This window comes from Thermobia domestica, chromosome 6 (genome assembly GCF_964235325.1).
Source record: "Thermobia domestica chromosome 6, izTheDome1.hap1.1, whole genome shotgun sequence".
Classification (NCBI taxonomy): domain Eukaryota; kingdom Metazoa; phylum Arthropoda; class Insecta; order Zygentoma; family Lepismatidae; genus Thermobia; species Thermobia domestica.
Window position 1 is genome coordinate 138,611,217 of NC_137459.1, and position 25,174 is coordinate 138,636,390.

The 25,174-nt window shown below is 35.6% G+C and overlaps 1 protein-coding gene across 3 annotated transcripts; it reads right to left on the bottom strand.

The window, feature by feature from the left end:
• Positions 1-11,995: 11,995 nt before the first annotated feature.
• LOC145688241 (uncharacterized) lies at positions 11,996-24,198 on the bottom strand. 3 transcript variants are annotated; one of them, XR_014131861.1, is made up of 4 exons: positions 24,075-24,198; positions 18,720-18,946; positions 16,006-16,102; positions 11,996-12,122 (listed from the first exon to the last, which is right to left on the bottom strand). XR_014131861.1 is itself a non-coding variant. In XM_081762174.1 (3 exons), exons 1-3 carry the CDS (start codon positions 17,333-17,335, stop codon positions 12,059-12,061), a joined length of 180 nt encoding a protein of 59 aa, XP_081618300.1. In that variant the 5' UTR covers positions 17,336-17,458; the 3' UTR covers positions 11,996-12,058. The 3 variants fall into 3 exon arrangements, 1 of the variants encoding a protein (XP_081618300.1); XR_014131860.1 differs by lacking the exon at positions 24,075-24,198 and having other exon boundaries at positions 18,720-19,171; XM_081762174.1 differs by lacking the exons at positions 18,720-18,946; positions 24,075-24,198 and adding an exon at positions 17,317-17,458.
• Between the last annotated feature and the right edge of the window lie 976 nt (positions 24,199-25,174).

Below are 25,174 nucleotides of genomic sequence, written 5' to 3' on the forward strand. Positions count from 1 at the left end.
TATCAAGTTTGAAGAACAAAATTTCTCTTCCACTGTTATATCATTGCTCAAAGATACCGCTTGTGAAACAAGTGGCATGAAATCATGCGGCCGCTTCTTAGATCAATTCATGAAGAAGAAGATGAGTGCCAATGTTAGGTACCTAAGTTCAGTATTAGCAAAGAAAAAAGAAAAAAAACTCTTGCAACCATACGTAGCACATTTCAATACTTACAAGGAGAAGGCAGACTTTGGTAAATGAACTTCGGGGCCATTTTATGCGAGGTGGTAGTGCACATTTCAAGAGTTAATATTACAAACTGGGAGAGCGCAATGGCCAAAAATAACGAAGAAAAAACGTCTTAAAGTTTTCTACTCTCCACATATATCTTACGACGCGCAAATTTATCAAGTGAATGCGTGGCAGAGTAATGTCTGATGTCTATCTGATGTCTGATGTGATCTGCGGCTGGAGTGCAAATGGATCCGGTTTCGATTTCCGTTCGAGTCAATTTTTTGTTTCTTGCCTCAACCTATAAAGTAACCATTTTTAACTATAAGTAAAATATTAATTCACCATATGTTTATAATGAATTAAAACAATAGAAATTTTTGATCACTTGTAAAATCTTTCAATGTTCCATGTTAACTAGGAACAACATTTAATCTTTTCCGTAAGTTTTATTGCTACCACAATCGTTGCGTAAAAATGTCCTTGAAGCTTCATGTCTACATTTGTTGACAGTGTGCGGATTACAAGGGGAATGAGGGGGAAATCTCCTTCTGTTATAGCGACATCCAGTATTAGCAAAGTTTTTTTTTTTTTTTTTTTTTTAGTTTTCCGTATATAACATGCATATACTTATGCTACATTCCTCAGCTATATGTTATATACGTCCATTTGTATGTGAGATCCTGACCCCTTATATTGTTTCATACGCAAAGTACGTATATATGGAACACTTATACAGAAAGTATTATAAAACATGCGTTTTCAGTTATACGTCTGTTGTACATTAAGTCCAAACACTACAGAAATTACGCATATAAGCTACCTTTTTAAGTACGCCACTTGCATTTTTTTCTAAGTGTACGCTGCAAAAAAAAAGTTGGAAATTACTAGCACCTCCGATTAGAGTAAATACGAACGAAAAAGTGTGTGTGTTATTTTTTTAAATAGATTCAGTGTTTCAAGAATGTCTAATCTCATCTGATAACTCTATAGTCAAATAAAAAGTATTAGAAACCAACTAATCCCCATATAATAAAAACAAAGTAGATACCGAATAGTTTTCTTGCAATCGATTCAGCGTCTCAATATAACATACCAGTACCATCCGTGCCAGTCTATCAACACCGAAAGTGGTTGAAATTTACTAGTATTTGTAGTTTCAATACTCATTTTCATATAGCAAAATTGATAAGATATATCGGAAAGTTTTGTTCCTTTTCTTCTTTGACACAGATTAATCATCCAAAAAAATAGTATTGTTTTGACTTATTATCTATCTGATCAAACTTAAAGTGGTAGAAACAAATAAAATTTCCATTTACAACCCATCATATGATGAATGAAACAGGAATAAAAAGCGGCAAGCAGTACTTGTATATGGATTCAGAATTGAAAGGATATGTTTCACTTCTGATTCTATTTACCTATTGCAACCATAAGTGGTAAACATCAACTAATACTCCTAATCTCAATATTAATATTCATAGATCTAAAGCTGTAAGAGAGAGTAAGTCTTTTTATTTTATGTCCGAAGAATAGGTTCTATCTTTGATCATATTTCTCTGTTCAAACAGTTGTGTATGCGCTACTTAAAGTTTGAGTACTGAATTTGCATAGTTTGTAAGTATACCGTACTTTCAGACAATGAAAGTAAATTCACTTCCTGGAAACGAGTTACAAATTTCAATTAGCTTATGGTCTTGAAAGAGATACATTGAAATGAAATATATATGAATTTAGTTCGGTTTCATTTGATTCATTTCGGAATAAAAATTTGAGAAATTTACAATATATATTACATATGTCCTGCAGCATTCTAGACCTCCACAAAAAACAAAATTTAAAACATGAAAATAAATCCTGCGAAACTTTCTGCTTTCTTTCCCAAACTTTCTTGCATTATATTCAATAAAATACACCAAGTAATTAAACATGCAATAACATCAATTATTGAATTAAAATTGATTTGTATTAGATATGTTTTAAATCAACAATCTATGAAGCGTAAATAGAGAGTTTTCTTCTCATTCTATATGAACCTCAAGAATGCTGTAAACGTCTGAATTCACCTTCATTCATTTTCGTGGTTTCAGGTGTCTCCATTTGCATTAATAATTCACTAGATGGGAGTGTGAAGCAAGTTCTTCCATTTTCTGGTTTCGGAGTACAAGTCATAAATTCTTGGCGGTGTTGTCTTAAATTATTCTCTTCATATTTCCACACATTCTTTTTTATTTACGTTGTTATATAGTAGATTTTCATGAATAATTTCAAAGTTGTTTCTTTCTCAATTTTATGAGCATGTAATACATATTTTTATGTAATTTCCATATGCCTATAAAAATAGATCAAATTACAAAAAGCATGCTTACTTTTATCATTAGTATTTGTTTGCAAAACGAGTTTCTGCAAGTTGATCATACACAACAAAATCAAGTGTTGAAACAACACCAAACGACTACCACTTTGGCACCCTTTGTGATCGTTACGCTCTCTTGTAGGGATGAGATGTGGGAAGGACGTTGCAATGTTATATATATATATATATATATATATATATATATATATATATATATATATATATATATATATATATATATATATATGTGTGTGTGTGTGTGTGTGTGTGTGTGTGTTTATGAGTGGAACAAATGACTTAAAGAACTTTGAGTTCCTTAACATTCACATTTATGGAATAAAAGGAGCAGACATTTACACTTAGATACACCAAGATAATACAATCATACACTTTGGGAGTTACAAATAAAACAAAAGGCGAGAAAATAAATACATATAGATACAGCAAAATATGGAATGCAAAGTTAATAATAATCAGAAAGTGTGATGTAATGAGAATGCAAAATGAGATGAAGTGCGATGCAGAGAGTGAACACGTGGTATATGTTAAACAGACAAGTGAAGCTATCTTCTGGTCTAGGGGCTACTCTAGAGCATGCTGAAGGACAAATGGAGTACAAGTTACGCCAGATGGGGAGGTAGTGTGCAGAAAATGATAGAGATTAGAAAAATGAGCACATGTGATATAATCGTTCAGGATAAGAAGTTATGGATTGTTTGGCAGTGACAAGAGTTGATAAAGAGTAAGAAGTAATGAAAATAGAATGCAGTAGTATCGTACAGTAGAGGGATAAAGCGTGCTGTAGTGCATGGCGTCGTATAGAAGGGTATATTATATGTAAAACTGGGTGGTAATGTATGTTAGTCGGAGTTATATATGAAATTCAAAGCCGGGAAAGTCGATGAAGCTATACAAATCTCGAGTTGCACTTGAAAGTTTAATGCGATGGGTTACGCAAAATGCCTGTCGTTCCAATATGAGTATTTCTTGGTAGTATGTGAGAGGTGCAGAAACTCAGGCGGTGAAGCTACATGTCAAAGCTGGGCGAACAAAGACTTTAAATGTATTTAAAAAATGTAAGTGGGCGTAGGCCCCAGGTAGTTCCGGTTAATCGTTTGAGTAAACGTAAATGGTAGAAGGCTTTCGTGGTGACTTATTGCAGATGCTAACTCCAGGTAAGGCGTGAATCAGTGGTAATGTCAAGATACGTGAGTGCTTTGTTTTGGTGAAGTGGTACGGAGTCTAATGTTAATGAAAGTCGGCGTGGACTTCTTGGAAGATAAAAAAACGATTGTCTGTATTTTAGTGGTGTTGATTTTGAGGCGCCAGTGCGTGCACTAGGTGTGGAAACTGGTAATATCAGTTTGAAGTTAAACATTGATTTGTTGTATGGAAGTCCCTAGTGTGAGAAATGCTGTGTCTTCTGCGTACTGGCAAGGGTAAACGATATCTGGAAGCTGTGGCATGTCCGCGACGTATAGAAGGTAGAGTATCGACGAAAGAGCTGATCCTTGAGGAACACCTGAAGGTAAGCAAATTGTGTGAGATAGACTGGAGTGAATAGATATGTACTTTATGCGACCTGCTAGGAAGTGGACGACCAGTGTAATTGGGAGCCGTAGTTTGTGCAATTTGTAAAAAAGAAAAGTCATTGGTGCCATACCTTATCGAAAGCATTTTCCAGATCAAATAATACTAAACATGACCGTTTGATAGGATTATATTGTTGGGTGATGAGACTGTCGAGGCGTAGTAATTGAACATTGATAGAAAATGATGGTGGAAACCCTGCTTGTGAGTATGAAAGATGTCTGTCTGTGAGATAGAAATGAAACTGTTTTAGTAGGGTGCGCTCGAATATTTTACTAAAGATATAGCTAAGTTGTATTGGCCGGTAGGAGCGGACATCTAGATGAGGTTTGTTGGGTTTAAGAAACATTAATGTTTTGGACATATTTCAGAGTAGTGAGAAAACGCCAGTAAGCAAGATGAACGTATACCTAAATTCTAAGAGAAGTAATATGTGTGGGCATTTTTTGATGTGGTGGTATGTGATGTCATCTGCACCTGGAGAAGTGTTGCGTTTCTTCTGTAGAACGAAATGAATGTGTTGGCCTGTGATATATACTGAGGCGGGTGTATCGTTAGGTAAGAGATGCTGAATATTTTGTTGTAGTAAAGAAGAAGAGAGGTTCAGACGATCAGCTGCGTGCGGAGCATTTCCTGAAGTGTTTGAAGTGAAGATCTGATGGAGATGATTTGCTGAAAAACTTCCTTTATATGTAGAGACGAAACTTTTTTCGCAACAATTTTGATATATTGTAGCATTAATTATCACAATTTTCGCATTTATTTCGCAATTTTTATAATGTAACATATTTTTTTTGTTTCAAATATGGAAATCGTAAACAGTGTATTTTTGGTAGTAAGGTGCATATCTATGTAAAAATGAGTATATATCTGGACTAGATGTACATTATAACTAAAGTATTCACTGGATATAGAAATTAATTAAAAAATGTTAACACTTCCTCTACCGTCATCCTTAGTTAAAGGATAAGATGCAGCAACACATTACCAATTCTTTTTTAAGTTTCTTATTCTGTCAATAACAATCATATTATACTTGGAAAAGAATCTTTCGGCACCAACACTTGAGACTGGAAACCATAACCTAACGTGCTGACAGAAAAAAAAGACCTGCGGTCAACTTTTAAACTGTTTAACAATGATACAATGTCAACTTCATTATCCTCACTGTTGAGAACTTCAATAACCTTACTTTTAAATACACGGTAAGCAACCAACATATCATGAACATTTTCACCACAAAACACAATCAATGATTAAAACAACAGTTCAGTTTTGTTAGTATCTACATCATTATGAAGTGAAATAGCTTCTAGATGAAATAACTCGCAGAGATGTTTCGTAAATGCAACGTTCTTTTAAGTTAAATAAAATTGGAAATGTGCTTTTTAAAGTTAATATTAGCAATAATTAGCAAGCATTAAACCTTTTCGTTTTCATTCGCATTTATCGCAAATAATGCAGAATTTAGCAAAATATCGCGATGATACAAACGCGAAACCTGGCTCTGAAACGAGACGTTTGAAATTTCTTGAAACATATACACATTTTTTTTAATGTTTCGCACATATCGCATTAACGAAAACGTTTTGTCTCTATTTATCTGTCAGTGGGAGCCGGCAGTTCGTTAAGAAGAAGAGGGTAGTTTTTTGTGTGTGAGCTTGCGAGATAAGGCTTGAAGCGTTTTCAGTATTTGGTGGGATGAGTTATGTCAGCGAGTCTGTTGTAGGTTTTGACCCAACAGTGAAGTTTAAAGGCTATGGTATAAGTTTGGACTGTACGATGGAGACGTTGATGATGTTGAAGTGACTCGGATTACGGATGCGAAAATAATCACGAAGGAATTGATGGGAACGCTAGATCATAACGAGATATTGCGTTGGAAGTCGGGGTTGGTGAGGAATGGAGTTACTGACTGGAATGGTAAGTGCGCTACCTTCTTGGATTGCAGAGGTGATGGCATGAACCGTGATGCTTAACTCGTCCTCTGTGGTTGGAGCAGCGAGGTGATGTGTACGTTGTGAGATATGAGAGCGATATTGTGGTCAGTCGGCTTTGTCGAACCTCAGGCTAGAGAGAGGTTGTGGGTGTTCCCGGTTTGGTGGTTGATATGAACGGTAGGAAATGTTAAGTAGTGCGTGATCTCTACGGAGCTGGTCGAGAACATCAATATGATAATAAGCTGCCAGGGTGGCTGATGTGATAACTGCATGAGGAGTATTATTGAAGATGTGCCTTGTGGCTTTTGGGAGAACATGAAGAATACCAGTGGTATTGGTAGTAATGAAGAAATGATAATTGTCACTATCATGTGCATCTCTACTGTGGATGTTTACATCGGCCATGATGATGTAATGAGGATAAGTATTGGATACATATTGCAATAAATAGAATGATATACAACGACTAGATCGAACACTGATGATGGAAAGGGTGATGGTGCTGTGCTTGAAATATAATGTGGTGATAACGTATTCATATATTGGATGAGCGTTATAGTGATGGTGACAATAAGGCAAATGAGAACAGAAGTCCATAGCCGCGCCGCCATTGGCACGTTGTGCCGTAAGAAAATTATTATGTCGGATGATAGTGTATCTCAGAAGGCTACAAGATTATTTTGGTGTAAAGAATATTTCGTTTAACACACATTACATTATAAGTTCTTCTAATAACAACAGTTCTTTGTTTCGCTCTGAGGAGCAAATACTCAGAAATAAATATTAAATACATGATCAGAAGTTGTAATCTTGACGATCTGGTTGCGAGATATGAGAATGAACTGTGGTGCCACAGTATGTTGCAGTGGATATTGAAATTAAAGTTAGCTTGAGTATGTATATGATTTGGTTGATAAGATGGGGGCGTTGGAATGGATGCATGTTTTGTAGCGTTAACGTCAGAAAGGCGAGGAGCTGGCTATTTTGATAGGATCATCATGATCGTGACTAGTGCCTGTGGCTGTAGGTGAAATACTTAAAATTGTGAGAAGTTCGGGTTGGCTTTGGATTTATGGCAGTACGTTGAATAATTGTTTTGATATGTGGCGCAGATAGGTGGTTGGTGGTTATTCACGGAGTCACATGTGGTGTGCGGTCCAGAGTAGTATCTACATTTGGTGTTGTTCTTGCAGTCTCCGGTGATATGGGTGTTGTACTCCTGACAGCGTTAATATCGAATTGGAAGAGGATTATTAAAGCAGGATGGTTCAAATCCATACTTTCGGTTGTGCATGTTTGCTCCGTTCGTTAGTATATCATCGATCGTAGGTTGATGGGTAGTAAGCACGCTCATCGTGTAAGTCGGCAGCTTGTCGTTGCGAATCCGCAATACTTTTGTAATTGTGTGCCCTTCGAGCTTTAGTTCTTACTGTATTTCGTCTTCGGTGTAGCTGGGTGCTACTCCGCTGATGGCCATGATAGAAGCGGAGTCCGGTGAAAAGGTGATGGTTGTTTCCTTCTGCTGTTGTTGAATGATTGTAGTTGTGCGTTTGGCGAAATATGTCGATATGGACTTTGTTCTTGATGGTGTTCAGGAGGTTGACTTCGTTGGTCTTGAGGAATATTCCATTCCAGGTATGCACTATCTGGGTTATGACCGCTCAAGGAAGACATTTTCGCAGTCGGATTGAAACTAATTTGACAGTAGAGAATGTGACATCGTAGTTCGTTGGAAGCATCGAGTAAATAGAAGTAGGAATTTCTGTGTCATTAGTACTGGTATCCTGGCTGGTATCGATGGCGTCCATATTTTCATTGCCTGTAGTGGAGTGAAGATGATGTTTTCTTTTAGCTGGTGATTCTATCATACGTTCTGCGTAGCTTGAACCAGCAGGTAGTGTTCGGGATAGGTCGGAATTTGTGGACAAGGCTGATGCAGCTGAGTCTGCAGACACCGTGAATTGTTTGTAGTGGCTATCTGTAAATGTTTGGCCGGATGTCGAGCGCGGTATCACCTTCATAAGACGCGCAGAAGGACCGATAACATAAGACGGTATGCCTTCATGTTGTCCCTTATCCTTATTCATATTAGCGATGCGTGGGTCACGCATAATATTATTTATCCTGGTGGACCAGAGCTCAAATCGTCAAGATATTGAAGATGATGAGCGTAAATAAAAAAAACAGGTACGAGTACCTGTTTGGACAGTATTCAGGGATAGGTAGTCTCTCTGTCAGACCTGTAGTGCTATTCGCCCTTGGCTGGACAAGCCTGATGGATAGCACCCGACAGTGTGAAGACCAGGAACAAAGAAAAAAAACAAGATGAGGAACAGGAAGATTTCAAAAAGCAGCTGTACTAACGTTTGTTCCTTCACAACTAATACGACCGAATCAACCATCGATCAAAAATATGAACACCAAGGATATCGCCTTCCGAGCATATCATAAATAACTTGTTACTGGTTGTGAGTATGTCTTTTGGTGTTTATTGTTTGCTATGAGTAAAACTATACACAGTATATTTCGAATTTATACCACGTAACGCATAACATTATGTTTTCTGTAATTGGTCACAATAATAGTTTTGTAAACCAGCGAATTGTCTGACAACAATTACGTGAATATCAGTGTCGTCATCTGTTCTCTTTATATGCAATTCTTATGTCTTAGGACGTAAGAACAAAAGGCGGTAAAACTACCAAACGATGGAATGATTATCGGAAACAAACAATGCAACTTTCGAAAACGATGGCGTCTCGGGAATAGCTCTATTGGGGGCCGGCCAAGTTCAAGATGGCGAATAGAAACATGGGCCGATTGTACTTGTTTTGAAAAAAGCGCTAAATATTGGATCGCTTTCAGAGGCAATAGTCCATGACAGATGGTACTGTATGGCTGCCAGAGAAGCTGAGTTGTTGGAGAAAAAATATGATGAGACGTAATGGGTTCAAAGGAAGAAACAACTACTGTAATTTGCATCAGCAACTGTTGTTGACGTCAAGATACATGCCAAGTGAAACTTGAGTAAATGGACGACAAAAGTAAATTTGGAGACAGTGTTGGCTGCTAAGCGTTGGCAGGATGTTATGAAGTAGTGCCGCGTTTGTAAATGCAACATATAACTCTCAAGTAGTGTGCAACGGAAGCGTCTAAGGCCTAAATTTTGAAAGCTACCTTCTTTGCAATTGCTGGGTATCAACGAGATAAATCCCTGGGAAATCCTAGGAGAGAAAGCTCGTCGAGTTCGGGCGGGACTGGGATCGATCTCTTCTGATACTTGTTCGCGGGGTTTCCGCGGTCGTACGAGGCAACTGCTAGGAGCGTACCTCGAGCCCATGCCCTGGCGAAAGAATTCCGATGCCTTTTTCGTACAAAATTAGTGCCTAAGCCAAAGATCGCCCAGAGTCATCAATGAAGTCGACACTGGAGTATCTTGTGTAAATTCAATATCAAATCACTTACAAATCCAGGAGAATGTTCTGTGGTCCGCTTTATCATTATTTCGAATAGCACACTTATTAAACTGTGCCAATCGGTGTGTATTATTATTATTATTACTGATCGTCTTATAAAATACTCTCAAACATTCTATATAGCAAGATTGACCCCATACGCAAATGACATTATTGGCGATTATCAGTGCGGATTTAGAAGAAATCGATCAGCTATCGACCAAATATTTCCCATTCGACAAATACTCAAAAATAAGTGGGAATATCCCAGATAGCAGAAACAGCTTGCCACAAGCATGATATAAGCTTGTCGTGACAAGGATATAAGCTTGTCCCAAGCTTGTTACGACAAGTCTGTAAGCGTATATCAAGGCTGATTCAAGCGACGAAGTTGACAGGCGACAAGCATATTGTAGGCTTATACTGTAAGATTGTTTCAAGCTTGTCAGCTCAAGCTTATTGCAAACTTGTTACATAAAGCATGCTACAGGCTTGTTACCTCAAGTTTATTTCAAACTTGATACGTAATGCTTGCTCCAGGCTTGTTACCTCAAGTCTATTTCAAACTTGATACATAATGCTTGCTACAGGCTTGTTACCTCAAGTTTATCTCAAACTTGGTACATAATGCTTCTACAGGCTTGTTACCTCAAGTTTATTTCAAACTTGGCACATAATGCTTGCTACAGGCTTGTTACCTCAAGTTTATCTCAAACTTGGTACATAATGCTTGCTACAGGCTTGTTACCTCAAGTTTATCTCAAACTTGATACATAATGCTTGCTACAGGCTTGTTACCTCAAGTTTATCTCAAACTTGGTACATAATGCTTGCTACAGGATTGTCACCTCAAGCTTATTTCAAGCTGTCCACTTCAAGTTTAGCACATGCTTAATATGTCCCGTTTATTGCAAGCTTCTCAGTAAAGCTTGATACAAATTTATTTCTGCACGTGAGAAAATCATTCATCTGCTTGGCGACATGTATAATGTTTGATGTGAAGGTTAGTATAATGTTCAATGTGTAAGTTACATAAATGATGGTGTGTATTCTTTTGCCATCTGAGGTGTTTAGATATTGCCATTACTTTATTGGCATTATTTTAAATATATATAGGGGAAACCATACCATACTTACTATTAATAGTAAACATAGTAGTAAGCTATGGTTTCTGCAATGTTTTTAAAAGAATGCCAATAAAGTGGTGGCAATATCCAAACACCCTCAGATGGCAAAAGAACACACACCATCATTTATGTAACTTACACACTGAACATTATACTAACCTTCACATCAAACATTATACATGACGCCAACCAGATGAATCATTTTCTCACGTGCAGAAACAAATCTGTATCAAGGTTGACACTACTGGGCCTCACATCAAACCTTATACAAAATGAAATCAACCTCATATAGACAATAATCCTGCAAAAATAAACATAAAGGTGACGACGAAAGAACTGTTAAACCTACATAAGCACTGTTCTGAAAAAGAATAGTTGTGTTCGGTCAAAATGAAAGCAAAATAATGTATACTTTCACAATCTGTATTATGCTTCTTTCCTTCGTCCATTATGCGTCTTTGGAGCACGAGGTTCAGGTTTATTTCTGTTGAGTAACATTATTGAAATATCATGTTAAATTATAAATCCATGTCTTACACAACATTGGTGTTGAATATATACCCCATACTCCAGTCTATTGAGATTAGTATCTTATCTCAACATAGAAAGCAACACTTTTCCTGAGTTCCTTGGTGAATATACTATGCGACCTGGCAGATCAGCATCCAATTAGTTTACCATTAACCACAGTTTGATGTTGAAGCTGAGCGTCCCGTTTCAGCACGAAGTTTTACATGAGACACTGACCTGTAGAATCCGAACAGTAATGCGTTCAGTGTTTGTAAGGTCTTCCACTGGGAATCGACCACGACCCTAGGCGCACCAAAGACGTACACCACTAGACAAACGTCAAGGGCTAAGCAAACTTTTAAATTATCAGATTTCAGGAAAGAAAGAAATATAAATTAAATCCTAGAACCACTGCTACACAGGGTGCGAAATACTGAGGATGGCCATTCCCATACTTCAAAATTTTGGAAGAAAATTCATCCTCAATAATTTACTGGAGAGATAAGGTGACATCGACACTGTCAGAAGTATACAAACTATTTACAGTAAATCTGTGCAGTTAGTGGACAACCTAGTGGATAAGCATTATCCCTAACCTTACATATATCAATACTTTTGGATGTTCAATATATGAAATCTTTATTTCAAAACTTTCCAGTGCAATTTTTTTTACTTATTTATTTACTCCTATCTCTCCCCGATCATAACTGTTATGATTTCGCATCCTGCTGCTACATAATTGAAATAAATTATCCCTACATTCTACGCAATAACTGATATAAGGTTCCATGAAAACAATCAGCTTGTATTACAATGTTATTTATTGAACTTATTTACATATTTTGTATTATTTCTAACTTATTTCCTTAATTGGGTTCCTCAACTTCAACGGTGTGACCTTCCACTACAGGTTTTGAATTTCTTCGTTCTCTGCAAAATAACGATCATAAATACGTACTGAAAAACATGTAATTGATTGCACAGTTAAAAGAAAACATTCATATTGTTTACCTTATAAATACGCTCTCATTAAAATACATTATTATTCTTTGAAGTAAGTGCCACACAAGGCAACAGAGTCTGGCACTCGTTTCTCAGATCTGGTGATCCATGGCTTGGAAGCACTCCAAATATGATCTCTATAGCATTACGGTAGAATTTTTTATAGTGAATTAATATTCCCTAATCGAGCTCACCTATTCAGATGTTAGATTTGTAGTGTGACACTTCTTATTCAAAGTGTCTTGACTATGTCAAATACAATATAATTCATCTTCCCATACTCAAAATTAATAAAGTAATCTTAAACACTACTATACACAAACATTACCCAAACACTCTTTCGGTTTAGCGGCATCCCTTATATTCTACATTTTACGTTTTACAGCCTTATTTGATTAAATTTTGACGATCACTCATAAGAAACACTTGAAAGGAAAGAATCGCGTTTGTTACAATTACAACATACTCTCCCACAGTCTGATATTAAGTCGTCTCGGGATCGCACGAATCTGTCTGGGTCATACAGGGTCAGGGATCTGACTACTTCCGGATCACGAGTCACGAAGTATGTTACTTGTTTCATCACTGGTACCACTGCATGGTATTTATTCACTTTACCTATTTCAATGTTCTAGTGCCAGTAAATTTTCAGTAAAGTTTTTTTTTAATTTCCTAGCTGAAAATGTGCATTGTTCTGTGAGAGCATCAATTGAGATAAATCCAGAAAATGTCATATTGACTCACTCGGTACTGTTGTATAAGCACGGCGTTACGAAAAACAAACGAAGTAATCACTGATATAAGAAATCACTGAGAGATGGAAGAACAAATATTTACTTATTTCTGTAATTTTCTCTCCATGCCTTGTATGAAATGCAATCTGATCTCACGATTCACAGGAAAGATAGGTCATAAGTGTGTGAACCTATATACCTTGTATTCTTCACGGAGCAACATAAATGGCAGATGATGACCTACAAGGCGTTATCCTGCGTCTCGTACAACAGAACGCATGGGAAAGTGTAGTTCGCAATTCACAGGAAAAGTGTAGAATTTACTAAAGTAGGCACCGTGTACACGGACAACTTCGTACCATTTTGCAACGAGTTTGGAACATACCTTAGAGGTTCAATGAAATATTTCTCTTTAAAAATAAAAAATAAAAAAGTTACTGGTGACTAACACGTAAAGAGGTGTTAAACAACAATTCACTCTTACAGCGGAGGAATACATCTTTGCAACGTTTCATTCTTTCAAAACACAAGAATCACTGATAGGAAGACATGCATATTGCCTTCATCATACATATCAAATGAAGAAGGGATGACTCATTACCGTAAATGTAACACTAAGTTTATTTGACCCATATTCATGGAACGTCGTGTCGGAGTCATTAGCGTCGTTTCACAATTCATTATAGAGAAGTAGTAAATACTCCTGCGACCTATCGACCTAGTTCTTTATATCCCATCTTTGAAAGCAGAAACATTTCTCAGTGTACATGGCACAAGGCAGGAAAATCACTTCATTTACTTCAATCCAGTCAAATTCTGAATGCATTTTAAGACCTATGTCTCCCTATTTATTTTCCTGTTAATTTGTTGTTGAGTGTTTACGCATACGCATACTTTGGCGTGCTCTATCCTATTGAAATCTTTTTGTCTTTGGGGGAAAAAAACTACTCTTACTTTTTTAATTTTTTTTATTACTGCCACTGCTGAATGAAGTCTTTATCTTGTGGATAAAACATTAACCTTTATTTCTTGTTCAATTTTAGTGTTGATTACTTCTTTTTCATACTGAATGAAGTCTTATCTTCCCGAAAACTCGGGAATGTCTTTGTAAGAGAGAAATGTGCATTTACTATTATTTTGTCTTTTAACAAAATTTTCTAACTGCTGAAGTCTTTATCTTCTAGGAAAAAAAATCTGTTTCTTGATTAGTTTTAATGTTATTTTACTTCTTTTCTATCTCCTGAATGAAACCGTATCTTCTGAGAAGGAAAAAAAACTACAATACCATTTGTATCTTAATTAATTATAGTACTTTATTGCTTGTTTCTATACTAAACGAAATAATCTTATCGTCTGGAAGATACTGCAATTGCATATTTCTCTATTACAATGGCATTGCAGAGTTTTCCAGAATGTAAGATGGTTTCATTTAGTATAGAAAAGAAGTAATTAACTCTAATCAATCAAGAAAGAGGGTGGTATTGTAGTTTTTCTCTCATGAGATGAGTTCGTTCAGTAGATAGAAAAGATGTAAAATAACACTAAAATTAGTCAAGAAAAAAATAGGTTAGTTGCTTTCTGTTTTTCATGCAGCAGGTAGGAAATGTTTTTAGAAGGCAAATATAAGAGTAAGTGCCTATCTCTCTATTACTCTGACATCGCAGTTTTCAAAAAATGAAATTTCCTGCAGTATAGAAAACAAGTAATCAACACCAAAATTAATCAAGGAATAAAAGTTATTCTTTAAAAAAAAATTCATTCAGCAGATAGGAGTAATCAAAAAATAAAATTAACAGAGGTACTTTCTTCCAGAAGACAAGAAAATAAAAATGTAAACAGTAATGAATCTCGAATTTAGTTAAAATTTCCATCCTCCGAGGAAAGTAACAGGCAAGTTGCTAAATTATAAGGGATAATAAAATAATAAATACATACAAGGTAAACATTTCATCTCATTTCACTGTGTACTAATACATGAGTGCGTAAAAATGAACTCATCTCGCTATATAAAATACAAAGACCTAAGTGATTGAGTGACCGACAGATCTTTGCACAGGCCAAATCGCTTAAGATAGACAAGTTAAATATGGACAGTACATGGGATTTGTTACGTAGGATACCACTAAGGAAGGATTTTTGCAAACTCGACAGGAAGGGGAGGAAAATAGGTGTGGGACGTATTTTTAAAATATGACCATATCTCCGAATTCCTTAAGGTTACAGACTTGAAATTTGATATTCGGATGTCTCATTTCAAATAATTGGACATATTTAAGCGGTTTTTGATATTTTAGTACAAAGGAAAAAAAGGTGAGAAAGAAAAGGAGTGAGGATTAGAATTATTATAAGATGTCGAAATCTCTGAATTTATGAAGGTTTGAAACATGAAATTTGGTATTTTCATATTATTTAAAATAAGTAGATAAGAATTTAAGCGCTTTTGAAATATGCCTCGGAGGTAAGAAAGGGGGGTGGAAAGAAAAATGGATGGGGATTATAATTATTATAGTAAAGTATTTAATCCCTTAAGGTGAGAGATTTGAAGTTCAGTATTTCCATTTCTCATTTAAAATACTTTGCCACGTGTTTCGGCCCTTTTTCTTTCTTTTTTGACATGCTAGTAAAAAGGGAAAGAAACGATGTGGAGAGGAGAAAAAAAGGTGGGGATTACAATTATTCTAATAAAATGTCGATATCTCTAAATATTTTAAGATTTGAAATATGGAAGTAACTTCTCATTTAAAATTATTACAAAAGCGTTTTATGATACATATCCTAAAAGGAAGAAAAAGGGAAGGATTACAATTATTATAATAAGATGTTCATATCTTGGGGTCCGGGAAAGTAAGAGGCATTGAAACGCTGTAAATCTCTTTTCCCTCCAAATCCACAGAATTCTATGCATATGATATTGATCTAGTGACCTATAGATGTGAGAAATGTAGTGAATACAAAACGTATATGCAGAGAAGAACGCGTCCATGGACTAAGTTGCAGATCCCTAGCTTATTTAGTGATGGTAAGAACTTTCCGATCTCTCTCGTGATTGTAAGGAAAATAGGTAAAACTATACTTACCTACGCAGTAGTCTAGGCTCCGCCTGCTGCAGCCAAACACCCAATACTTCCTTCACCGTTTCTTCTGTTGCGACGGTGTACATCTTACGAACAGCAGCTGAAAAGAAAGATAGAATTTCAAGCAAATACTAGCGATTTTTACTCTTTAAAAAAAACTGTCATTTGAAATAAATTTCCCTCTTAAATAGCTTTACGGAATTATGGTATGGTTTCTAAACATGGATACCTAGAGCTGAAATTAATTCCTATATTATTTTTCAAGTCACCTAAGCTAGGCTCCTATTTTGTGATTTTTATGTAAGGGTACTATAGAAAGTTATCTTCCACCACACTTTTGGTATATTATATAATGGAAAAGTTACATTTTTCGATACAAGTGTAACAAGTCTTTCTTCCGGTGCCCTTAGTGGTGATATGGTTTTGAGTCAACGTTTAAAGTCACCTTAAATAACACTACAAAAAACACATTAGGTTTTGGCTACCTTCGTTGTCACGAAAAATTGAAAGATGAAGACGACAGAAAGACGAAAGTTTGACTATTCGCCGTCTTGAAAGCCTGCAACTTTTCTCTTTTTATACTGGAATTATGGTAACTTCGAAAGCTATGTTCTTCTAGTGTTTTATCTGCGTTCCAGTGTTAGACAAAGAGCTCTGAAATTTTGCACCTTTAAAATATCGGCAGGGGAGACAGTTTGGCATACTATGTAATACTACCAGACTAACAGTGTTGCCAACCCAACAAAGTTATATTCGTGTGGTAGACAGTATCAAATTTACAGGTATACACGAAAAGTCTGGTGCAAAATTATACTTCACAGTAGTGATTCCTACACTGTACTTCAATTTAAATTCGTTGACACTATTGACTTTATTTAGCCCTGGAATCATTCCTACCTTGGAATTTTATTTGGTTTTAGATTTTCCGTACACTTTACAAATTCTTTTGAATGCTTTTCAAAGCAAAGATTTGTTTAAATAAAGCTTTGCCAGTAAAGCTTTGTTTACAACATAGAGTGTTGGATCAGTTATTGAATTTCCTATACATTCTACACAGATGTTATATTCACCCAGTAAGTGTGAACACATTTACATATTTTACTACTTGACAGTAAAAGAATCCTAAAGTACTCAAAGCATACTTTATTCATGAAGAATTACTTCTGATTGCTTGGGACATACTAATATGAGAACACACGTCCAGTACGAGAGAAGTAAGACTTAATAATTAGCAAACTGGAATTTTGTATGGTTACTAGCATAAATAAATAAATGAAGTTAAATATTTCAGTACAACTTTTCAAATCAACTTACTGTTGATCTTATTGTACATTTGGTTGGACCCAAAGGTGTGCTTTTTTGCTTCATGATCCTTGGTTTCCTGCCAGAGTAGGAGAATTCCATTGCGAGTTTGTCGCACAAAGTCCTTCTTATTGCATTGTGAGCGAAACCTTTTAAAATCCTTACCACCAATTGACAGTAATACTATTACCTGAAAGAAAGGAAAGTATTTAGATCTAATGCATGCTGAAATCAAAAAGAAAAACAATATATATAAGGGTCCGTATTGTTATGTTTTTCTACCAGTGGAAAAAAAAAACAAAGCATGAATGAAACTAGATTAATTTTTAGATACTGTAATGTGAAGTGTGAAAAAAAAAGGCGTGGGGTTCTGAGTTTCACGGAAGGCCGTATCAAATGGGCTACGTGACTAACAAAAACTGTTTGCCTGGGATTTATTTGGTAACTTTCAGCTTTATATCGGAATAGAGGTTATTTAAAAGGACCATTGTCCGTTTGAATTAGAAAAAAAATACTATATATATATATGTGTGTGTGTGTGTGTGTTTGTGTGTGTTTGTGTGTGTGTATGTATATGTATATGGAAATTACATACACTTCCAAAAGTAACAAGTAACAGTGGGTTAATCAGTGCTGCCAACAAGTAGTGTCAGAAAATAGCTAAATGACGCACAAAAACTAGCTAAAAATGGCTCAACTTACCTTAACTTATAGGTAGCAGAATTTAGGAATAAAGAAACTAAATATTTGGTACTTTAAGTCTACTAGTTTACAAAGATGTTCTAATATTATTTATCTTTTGATATCCTCAAATCAAACAGTTTCACAATACAATTTGTTCCTTCATTGACTAGAAGTAATAAAATCTCTTGAATTATTTTCAACTTCTAATGCTGGGTATGGCTTGATAACACTATTGATCTATCACAAAAATATATACATGCACATGCACGCATCTCAACAAGAAAAAATCCACCCAAACTAAAAATACACTAGAAACTAATCAAACAAATAGACTATGGAGAAACCAGATCCAGGAATCCCAATTTACCGTGACGGATAGGTGAGACTGATAAAAGTTATCTAATTTACTGTGACAATGTAAGTGCTGTTGTAAACAAAAGAATTAGAAAAATACCAAGATAAACTACTTTTTTTTAGGTTTTTCATGTTTTCTAAAAAAAATTGACTGCAAAAGATTTAATTGCCGCCTAAATGACTATATTAACAAGTATGAATAGCAAGTTGACCAAAATTATAGTCCATAGCTTATGCACATGATAATGGCTAAATTGGCAAAAATGGAGTTGATGCTAACATTTAGTCAAAAGAGAGATGTTCCGACGTAAATTAAAAGATATAACAAAGATTTGAAACCTGCTTCATAACTTGTACAGGTTTGATAGGATACTTACATATTTCTTTCCGAAGTTAGGTTCTTCAAGCTTTCTCTCAAATGTTTGAAAATCATTGAACGTTCGCAGAGGCAGAAGGCCAAGAAGTTCGGATTCTTCGTTTATGGACTCTGCTTTCACACTCACACCATTACTTAGAAGTGTGTCGACCTTCTTCTCGACGGAAGATACTCTTTCACTAAGGTCAGCTAAAGTAGATTGCATTTGGCCAAATACCATTCTGATATCTGCAATAAATTTTAGGAAATATTGTTTTGAAGGTGTTAATATAACTAGAAAATATATTATTTCACAAACCATTGAAACAATTAAATGTACATTCATGTTCAAAATGATTGTCGCATATCTATAACTGTCTTCTTGTGGAAAATTTTATAGGGAAAGAATTATAAGCACGTAAATTAGAATGAGTAAAACAAATGGACAAGAAAGTTTTATTTTCGTTTTATTGTTCTTATTTATTGCTCTTTTGACATGAAATTTGCCACATACATGTCTTTGCCGATTATGCACATACCAACATTATAAGAAATACAGGGCGAATTCGTTATAAAATTTTATTCCTACAACAACATATTTATAGACATGCGACAATAATTTTGGACATGGGTGTACGTTTGTGGTGGACAAACACCGTGTGCGTAGATTTTCTCAGGGTTCTACCGTTCCCCTCCACTTTCTTCAATCCATTATTTAATTCATTCTCATCATCACCGTCTCCTTTAGGCTGCCCCGCATAACCGTGGGACAAAACTCAAAGATTTTATTTAAATATGAGTTCGCTGTTCATTTAATCAGAAATCTCGGGGGGGAAAGTGGGGAACAATTAGGAAGACGTGTGTAGAAGACCACTATGTTGCAGAATTATGACCAGGTCATTAGAGTATGACGTCATTCATCAGCACTGCGGAAGGAAAGGGTTGATTGCTCAGAGGTAGAACGTTGCCTTTTGGTGCGACGGATCTTTGGTTCAATCTCCGGCCTTATGAGTTTATGATGGACAATATCATATTCGTGAGGGTTTTCCCGTTCTCATGCCACTAATTCCTTCATAATCATTCACTATCATTAGTCATCCGTGTATCTTAACATTAACCCTAGGAAGACTAAACTATAATTGGTCACGTGAAAGACTAAGGGGGGTCAATTTTGCTCGTGGTTGTAAATTCCAATTTTAACCCTACTAATGTGTGTTAAAGTTATTTAATGACTGCTACTAATAAATGTGAGTTGTAAAATTATTTTAAGACTTGTGAAATTTTATTTTAATAGGAAATATTACAAGTCCCAGTACAGACTACTACCGCATTTGGTTAGCAGACATGAAGTAGCTTGAAATACATTAGCCTGTGTAGACAAGTTACTATACTAAACCTGAGAGTATTACGTTTGCTCAATATATAAAAGTAGATTATGTTAATTTAGTCATCCATTCAAAGAATAGATCAGTTTACATGATCCTTTCAAAGTAAAACTGTACTCCTCTTAACATTTCTAAGTTGCTAAAAAAATGTACTTAGTCTCCTGCGCTAAAAAAAAAAAAAAAAACTACCACAACAATGTGCTTTCTAATAAAACTAAATTTAAGTTTAGATTACAGAAGAAAATACAAAAAAATTCAAACGTTGTAAAATTCATTTGTTCGGGCAAAGAGAAAAAGAAGGTGCGGGCAAATTTGACCCACCTTCGTCTTTCTATGGTTAAGGACATAACAGCGGGGTTATGAAGAACGGGACCTACAGCTTAAAGTGAGATCCGAACCACTACTCAGTTTGCACTCGAGAGATATTGTTCTTCATTTGAACTCGAAACCAGAATCCCTTGATAACAAAGGCGATAAATCCACAGACCCATCATCCACGGAGGTCAACTGATAGAAATACGTTGCAGTGATCTTGCATACTTGTGAATATTTTAGGAGCCACTTAAGAACCAAAAGGGAAAGAACGGCAAAATGGAATCACTCTATAGTTATACACATTAAATCAATGGACAATTTTAAAAGACTATATAGTACAGAAGATCTAATTTAGTCAGTCAGAAATATAGGCTTAATTTAATTTGCTAATCAATACAGGAAGTGACTAATAGTTCTGGACCATTCATACTATCTTTCTAAATAAAACTTTTTATTATTATTATTATTAACAACAGTCAAACCTAATGGAAATCTCTGTTTCGTCGATCTACTTTCCAATGTTATAAATTTAGACACTTAATCAGCTTCTGTGGAAAAGTTTTGTTGACCGTCCGCTAGTGTGGCAGCGCACTACAGGCAGTTCGGCGGGAACTCCAAACTTGATAAAATAAAATCACAATTAAAGAGACAAGTTAAAAAAGTATTTTTCACGAATCCAACCCCCACTCAACTTGTGGACTATCATGTCTCCGACAAGGAAAATTCAAGCTTAACCAATGCTGAAGGAGTAGACTGCTGAATAATTTATGATGTAATGGCAAATCATTTGCAGAACTAGTTGACCTATGACCACTAGTTTGAGCGAGTTGCGTTCATTTCTCGAGGTTGCGACCCTGTTCAATCGAATCATCAGCCTCAAATTACCTTTACTCTTAAAAAAAAGGGGGCAACGGTTACTCCACTTTAATCTAAGGTAAACGTATTTAAACAAACAAACAAACAAAAAAAAAAAAAAAAGAAACTGGTGTAAAGCAAACATTCCGGTTTAAGTGAAAAAAAGCTTTTTTTTAAAAAAAAAAACATGGTTTTGGCCAATCCTGAAAAATAGCGTTATTTCTTTATTACATCCGTTCAGATTGCAAATATTTTTCTGAGATTTTAAATCCAGACATCATTCATCTGGTAGAAAAAAAAAAGTAAACTAAAGCACTAAAATCAATTAAGAGACCGAAGTTACTGTTTTTAGAGGATAAAAAGATAAAAATGTAAGCAACGAAAAACCTAGTTTTCTTCAAACTTACACCGTCGACTTCTTACCTAACAAACTTCAAACTAATATGCCAACTTATTTTCGCGTAATAATCCATTTTGAATTATTATTAATATCCAATAAGTAATTTTTCGAAATTCATCGTTCTTTTACCGTAAACCCAAAAGTCCATACCCGATCGAACCTTTCCTTGCTCTTATTGTAAAGCGATGAAATGAGTGATATCACTTAATCTAAGATTGATGAAGTATACCTTAGAATAAGTAATTGTTACTAAATAAAGTCGGACATAAGTATTTATATTCTTCAATTTTGCCCCCAACCTCCGAATAAATATGGAAGAACACAAGGAACGAAAGATAAGCATGATGCATTCTAAAATGAGTGAAATGTCCAGGCTTGCTTGCTGCATTTAAATATCATCCGTACCGATTCTTGGGGAAGCCACATCAGTTAAAATTTTTAGTGTATCGGTGAAAGCTAAAACAAGAAAGCTTAGGCAATGTATTAATTCAAAGCAGTTTTCTCCTCGATTGTAGAGATAAAACGTAATTTTCATTACTTTAGCGGACGGCTCTCCAAATTTAAATCGATTTTGTTGATTTTTTCACTAGATTTGAGGCACTACTTTACAAACACTTCACGAACCACAGCTGAGCGAGCGGAGGGGATTAGAAGCCCCGTAGGACTCGTTTTTTCTCCTTATCTTTTAAGTTACACACGATTGGCATTGCAGCCATTGTAGACTGTCATTTTCCAAAACTTAACATACAAATACTGTCATTTCGTTCCTTGCTTGTATTCAACCGCCTTCCGCCCTGGCAAATAGCTCCACCATAACATACTTACTTTCCCATGTATACTCATTTGCACATACAATTTATTGAGTTTAAAACACTTACATTATCATTTAACTACCTTCATTATTAATATGGGGTTAACTTTAGCAGATGGTTCTACCTAATTAAATAAATTATTTTAATGTGTTTAGACTTAATAAATCGTATCTGTTATATAGAATGCTACGAAATGGAAAATTAAGTATGTTATGGTGGATCTAATTGACAAGGCGGTAGGCAGACGAATACAAGCAAGGAATGAGATGGCAGTAAGTACATATGAAGCTTTGGAAAATGACCGTCTGCAATGGTTGCAATGCCAAACGCGTGTAACTTAAAAAATAGGGGGAAAAACGAGCCCTGCGGGGCATCTATTCCCCTTCGTTCGCTCAGCTATGCTACGTAAAGTGTTATGTAACGGCATATTTTTTTGAACTGGGGGTGGCAATATTTTGCTTAAATTTTGTACTTTCTTGGTATATATTTTGTATTTTTTTTAATGGTTTAGGTAGGTTAAGTTAGTTTGGGTTAGTTTAGGTTAGGCTGGGTTAAGATACTTGGGCATTACTCGAGCAGATGGTTTTACCAAATGTTCACACATTGCATTTCCCGGTTCCTTTTTGTAGAATATCCACCAAATGAGAAGCTAGTGCATAAACCACGAACCAACTTGTGCTAGGTGGCCACAAAAAAGCACGAATGCCATCTAACCGAGTCAGGGCAGGAGTGTAGCTGGGAGTCCCGAGCGGAGCGAGGGGATGCGTCCGTAGAGAGCAGGCGTGTCAGCAACGGAGGACATGCACATAAACGAGGAAAGTGGAAAAATACATAAAATATCCGCAATAATTTTTTACATGGTGATTTTACCTGAATTCGTACTTTCTTCCTATATTTTCTGTTTTTGATGATTTAGGTTAGGTTTGGTTAGTTATGTTAGTAATTACGGTTACGTAACACCAACTCATTTCTCCTGTAAACACGGTGGTTTTACCTGATTTTGGCCCCCAAGTTCCAAAATTCTCTATATGTAACAGTATTATCTCAAATCTAGTGAAAAATGACCATAAAATCGATATAAATATGGTACAGCCGTCTGCTAAAGCAATGCCTTAACAGTTATCAAGTATTCCACCTATAAATTTTTAATATGCTAAAGCCGTCTGCTGAAGTTAACGCTCTAATTTTTGTACTGATATTCAGGGGTGCCCGAGGAAAATTTTCTATGGAGGGGCCCATCTCCATGGTTGCTATATTACGCCTGGTATTTAATATACATGATTTCCTATATTACGTATACATTTTCGTAAGCCAAAGGGGGCCCGGGCCCCATCCCCTCCCCTTCGGGCGCCTATCCTGATGCTAATTGTCAAGAGCCATCACTGACTTTAAAGAATCCAATGGCTAAATATGGTATACATTATACGGATGAACACACTTAAAAAAAAGAAAACAACATAAAAGGTATAAACATAACATTCCATCCATATTTGAAAAGTAATACTATCCTAAAAGCGCTCAGCACACTAGTCTAAAATAAAAATCACCTTTTTATTTTGTAACTAAAACTAAAGTAAGGCTTATTATTACATTTCATACACATAGCTTACCTTTGTTTACCTTTTGGAAGAAATCAAGCGCCAAATCTCAGACTACTCACCAATCCTACAGATGGCTCCATTTGCTAAACAATCGACAAACGTCAAGCGTTTTGAATCAAGCTTGAAATAGGCTTAGTAGAAAGTTGATAAATTCAAGCTTCTTTTCAAGTTAAAAACAAGCTAAAATAAACGTTGATTGTCGCTTGTCGCATTCAAGCTTCTTTTTAAGTTAAAAACAAGCTAAAATAGACGTTGATTGTCGCTTGTCGCATCAACTGTACATTGCTAAGTCAAAATCAAGGGAAAGCGACCCTTGATTTAAGCTTACATGCTATCTGGGATAATACCCCGGTGCATCAACTATTTATTGATTTTAGAAAGACTTAATACATTTTTAGGAGAGGAGAATTGTGCATCATTCTTACAGAATTTGGAATACAGAGAAGGCTAATTTGATTAATTAAGACATGTTTAAATGAATGCCAAAGTAAAGTCCGGGTAGGAAAAAAATTGTCCACGAGCTTTCACGTCGAGAATGGCCTGAAACAAGGAGATGCGTTATCGCCATTATTATTGAACTTTTTTTCTGGAATGCGCTATAAGGAAAATGAAGGCTAGCAATGAAGATCTAGAGTTGAATGGGGTTCACCAGGTTATGGCGTATGCTGATGATGTAAATTTAATAGGGGATGATAGTAGAACAATATAAATAAATGTAGAGGTCTTATTAAATCCTTGCAGGGACACGGTCTTAGAAATAAATGCAGATAAAACTAAATACATGGAAGTTCGTTGGGATCGTAATACGGCATATTATGGATGCGTTACAATATAAAATAATACTTTTAATGAAGTAGATACTTTCAAAGATCTAGGATCAATATTAACAGACGAAAATCATATTCACGAAGAAATTAAATGTCGACTAAAAGCAAGGAGTTCGTGTTATTATTCATTTCAAAGTCTCTTGTGGTCACGAATTCTGTCGAAGAATTTGAAGCTTAAAATATCTAAAACGATAATCATGCTTGTTGTTCTATATGGTTGCGAAACATGGCCACTTACTCGGAATTAAGAACGTAGTTTGAAAGTATTTGAGAACAAGATCC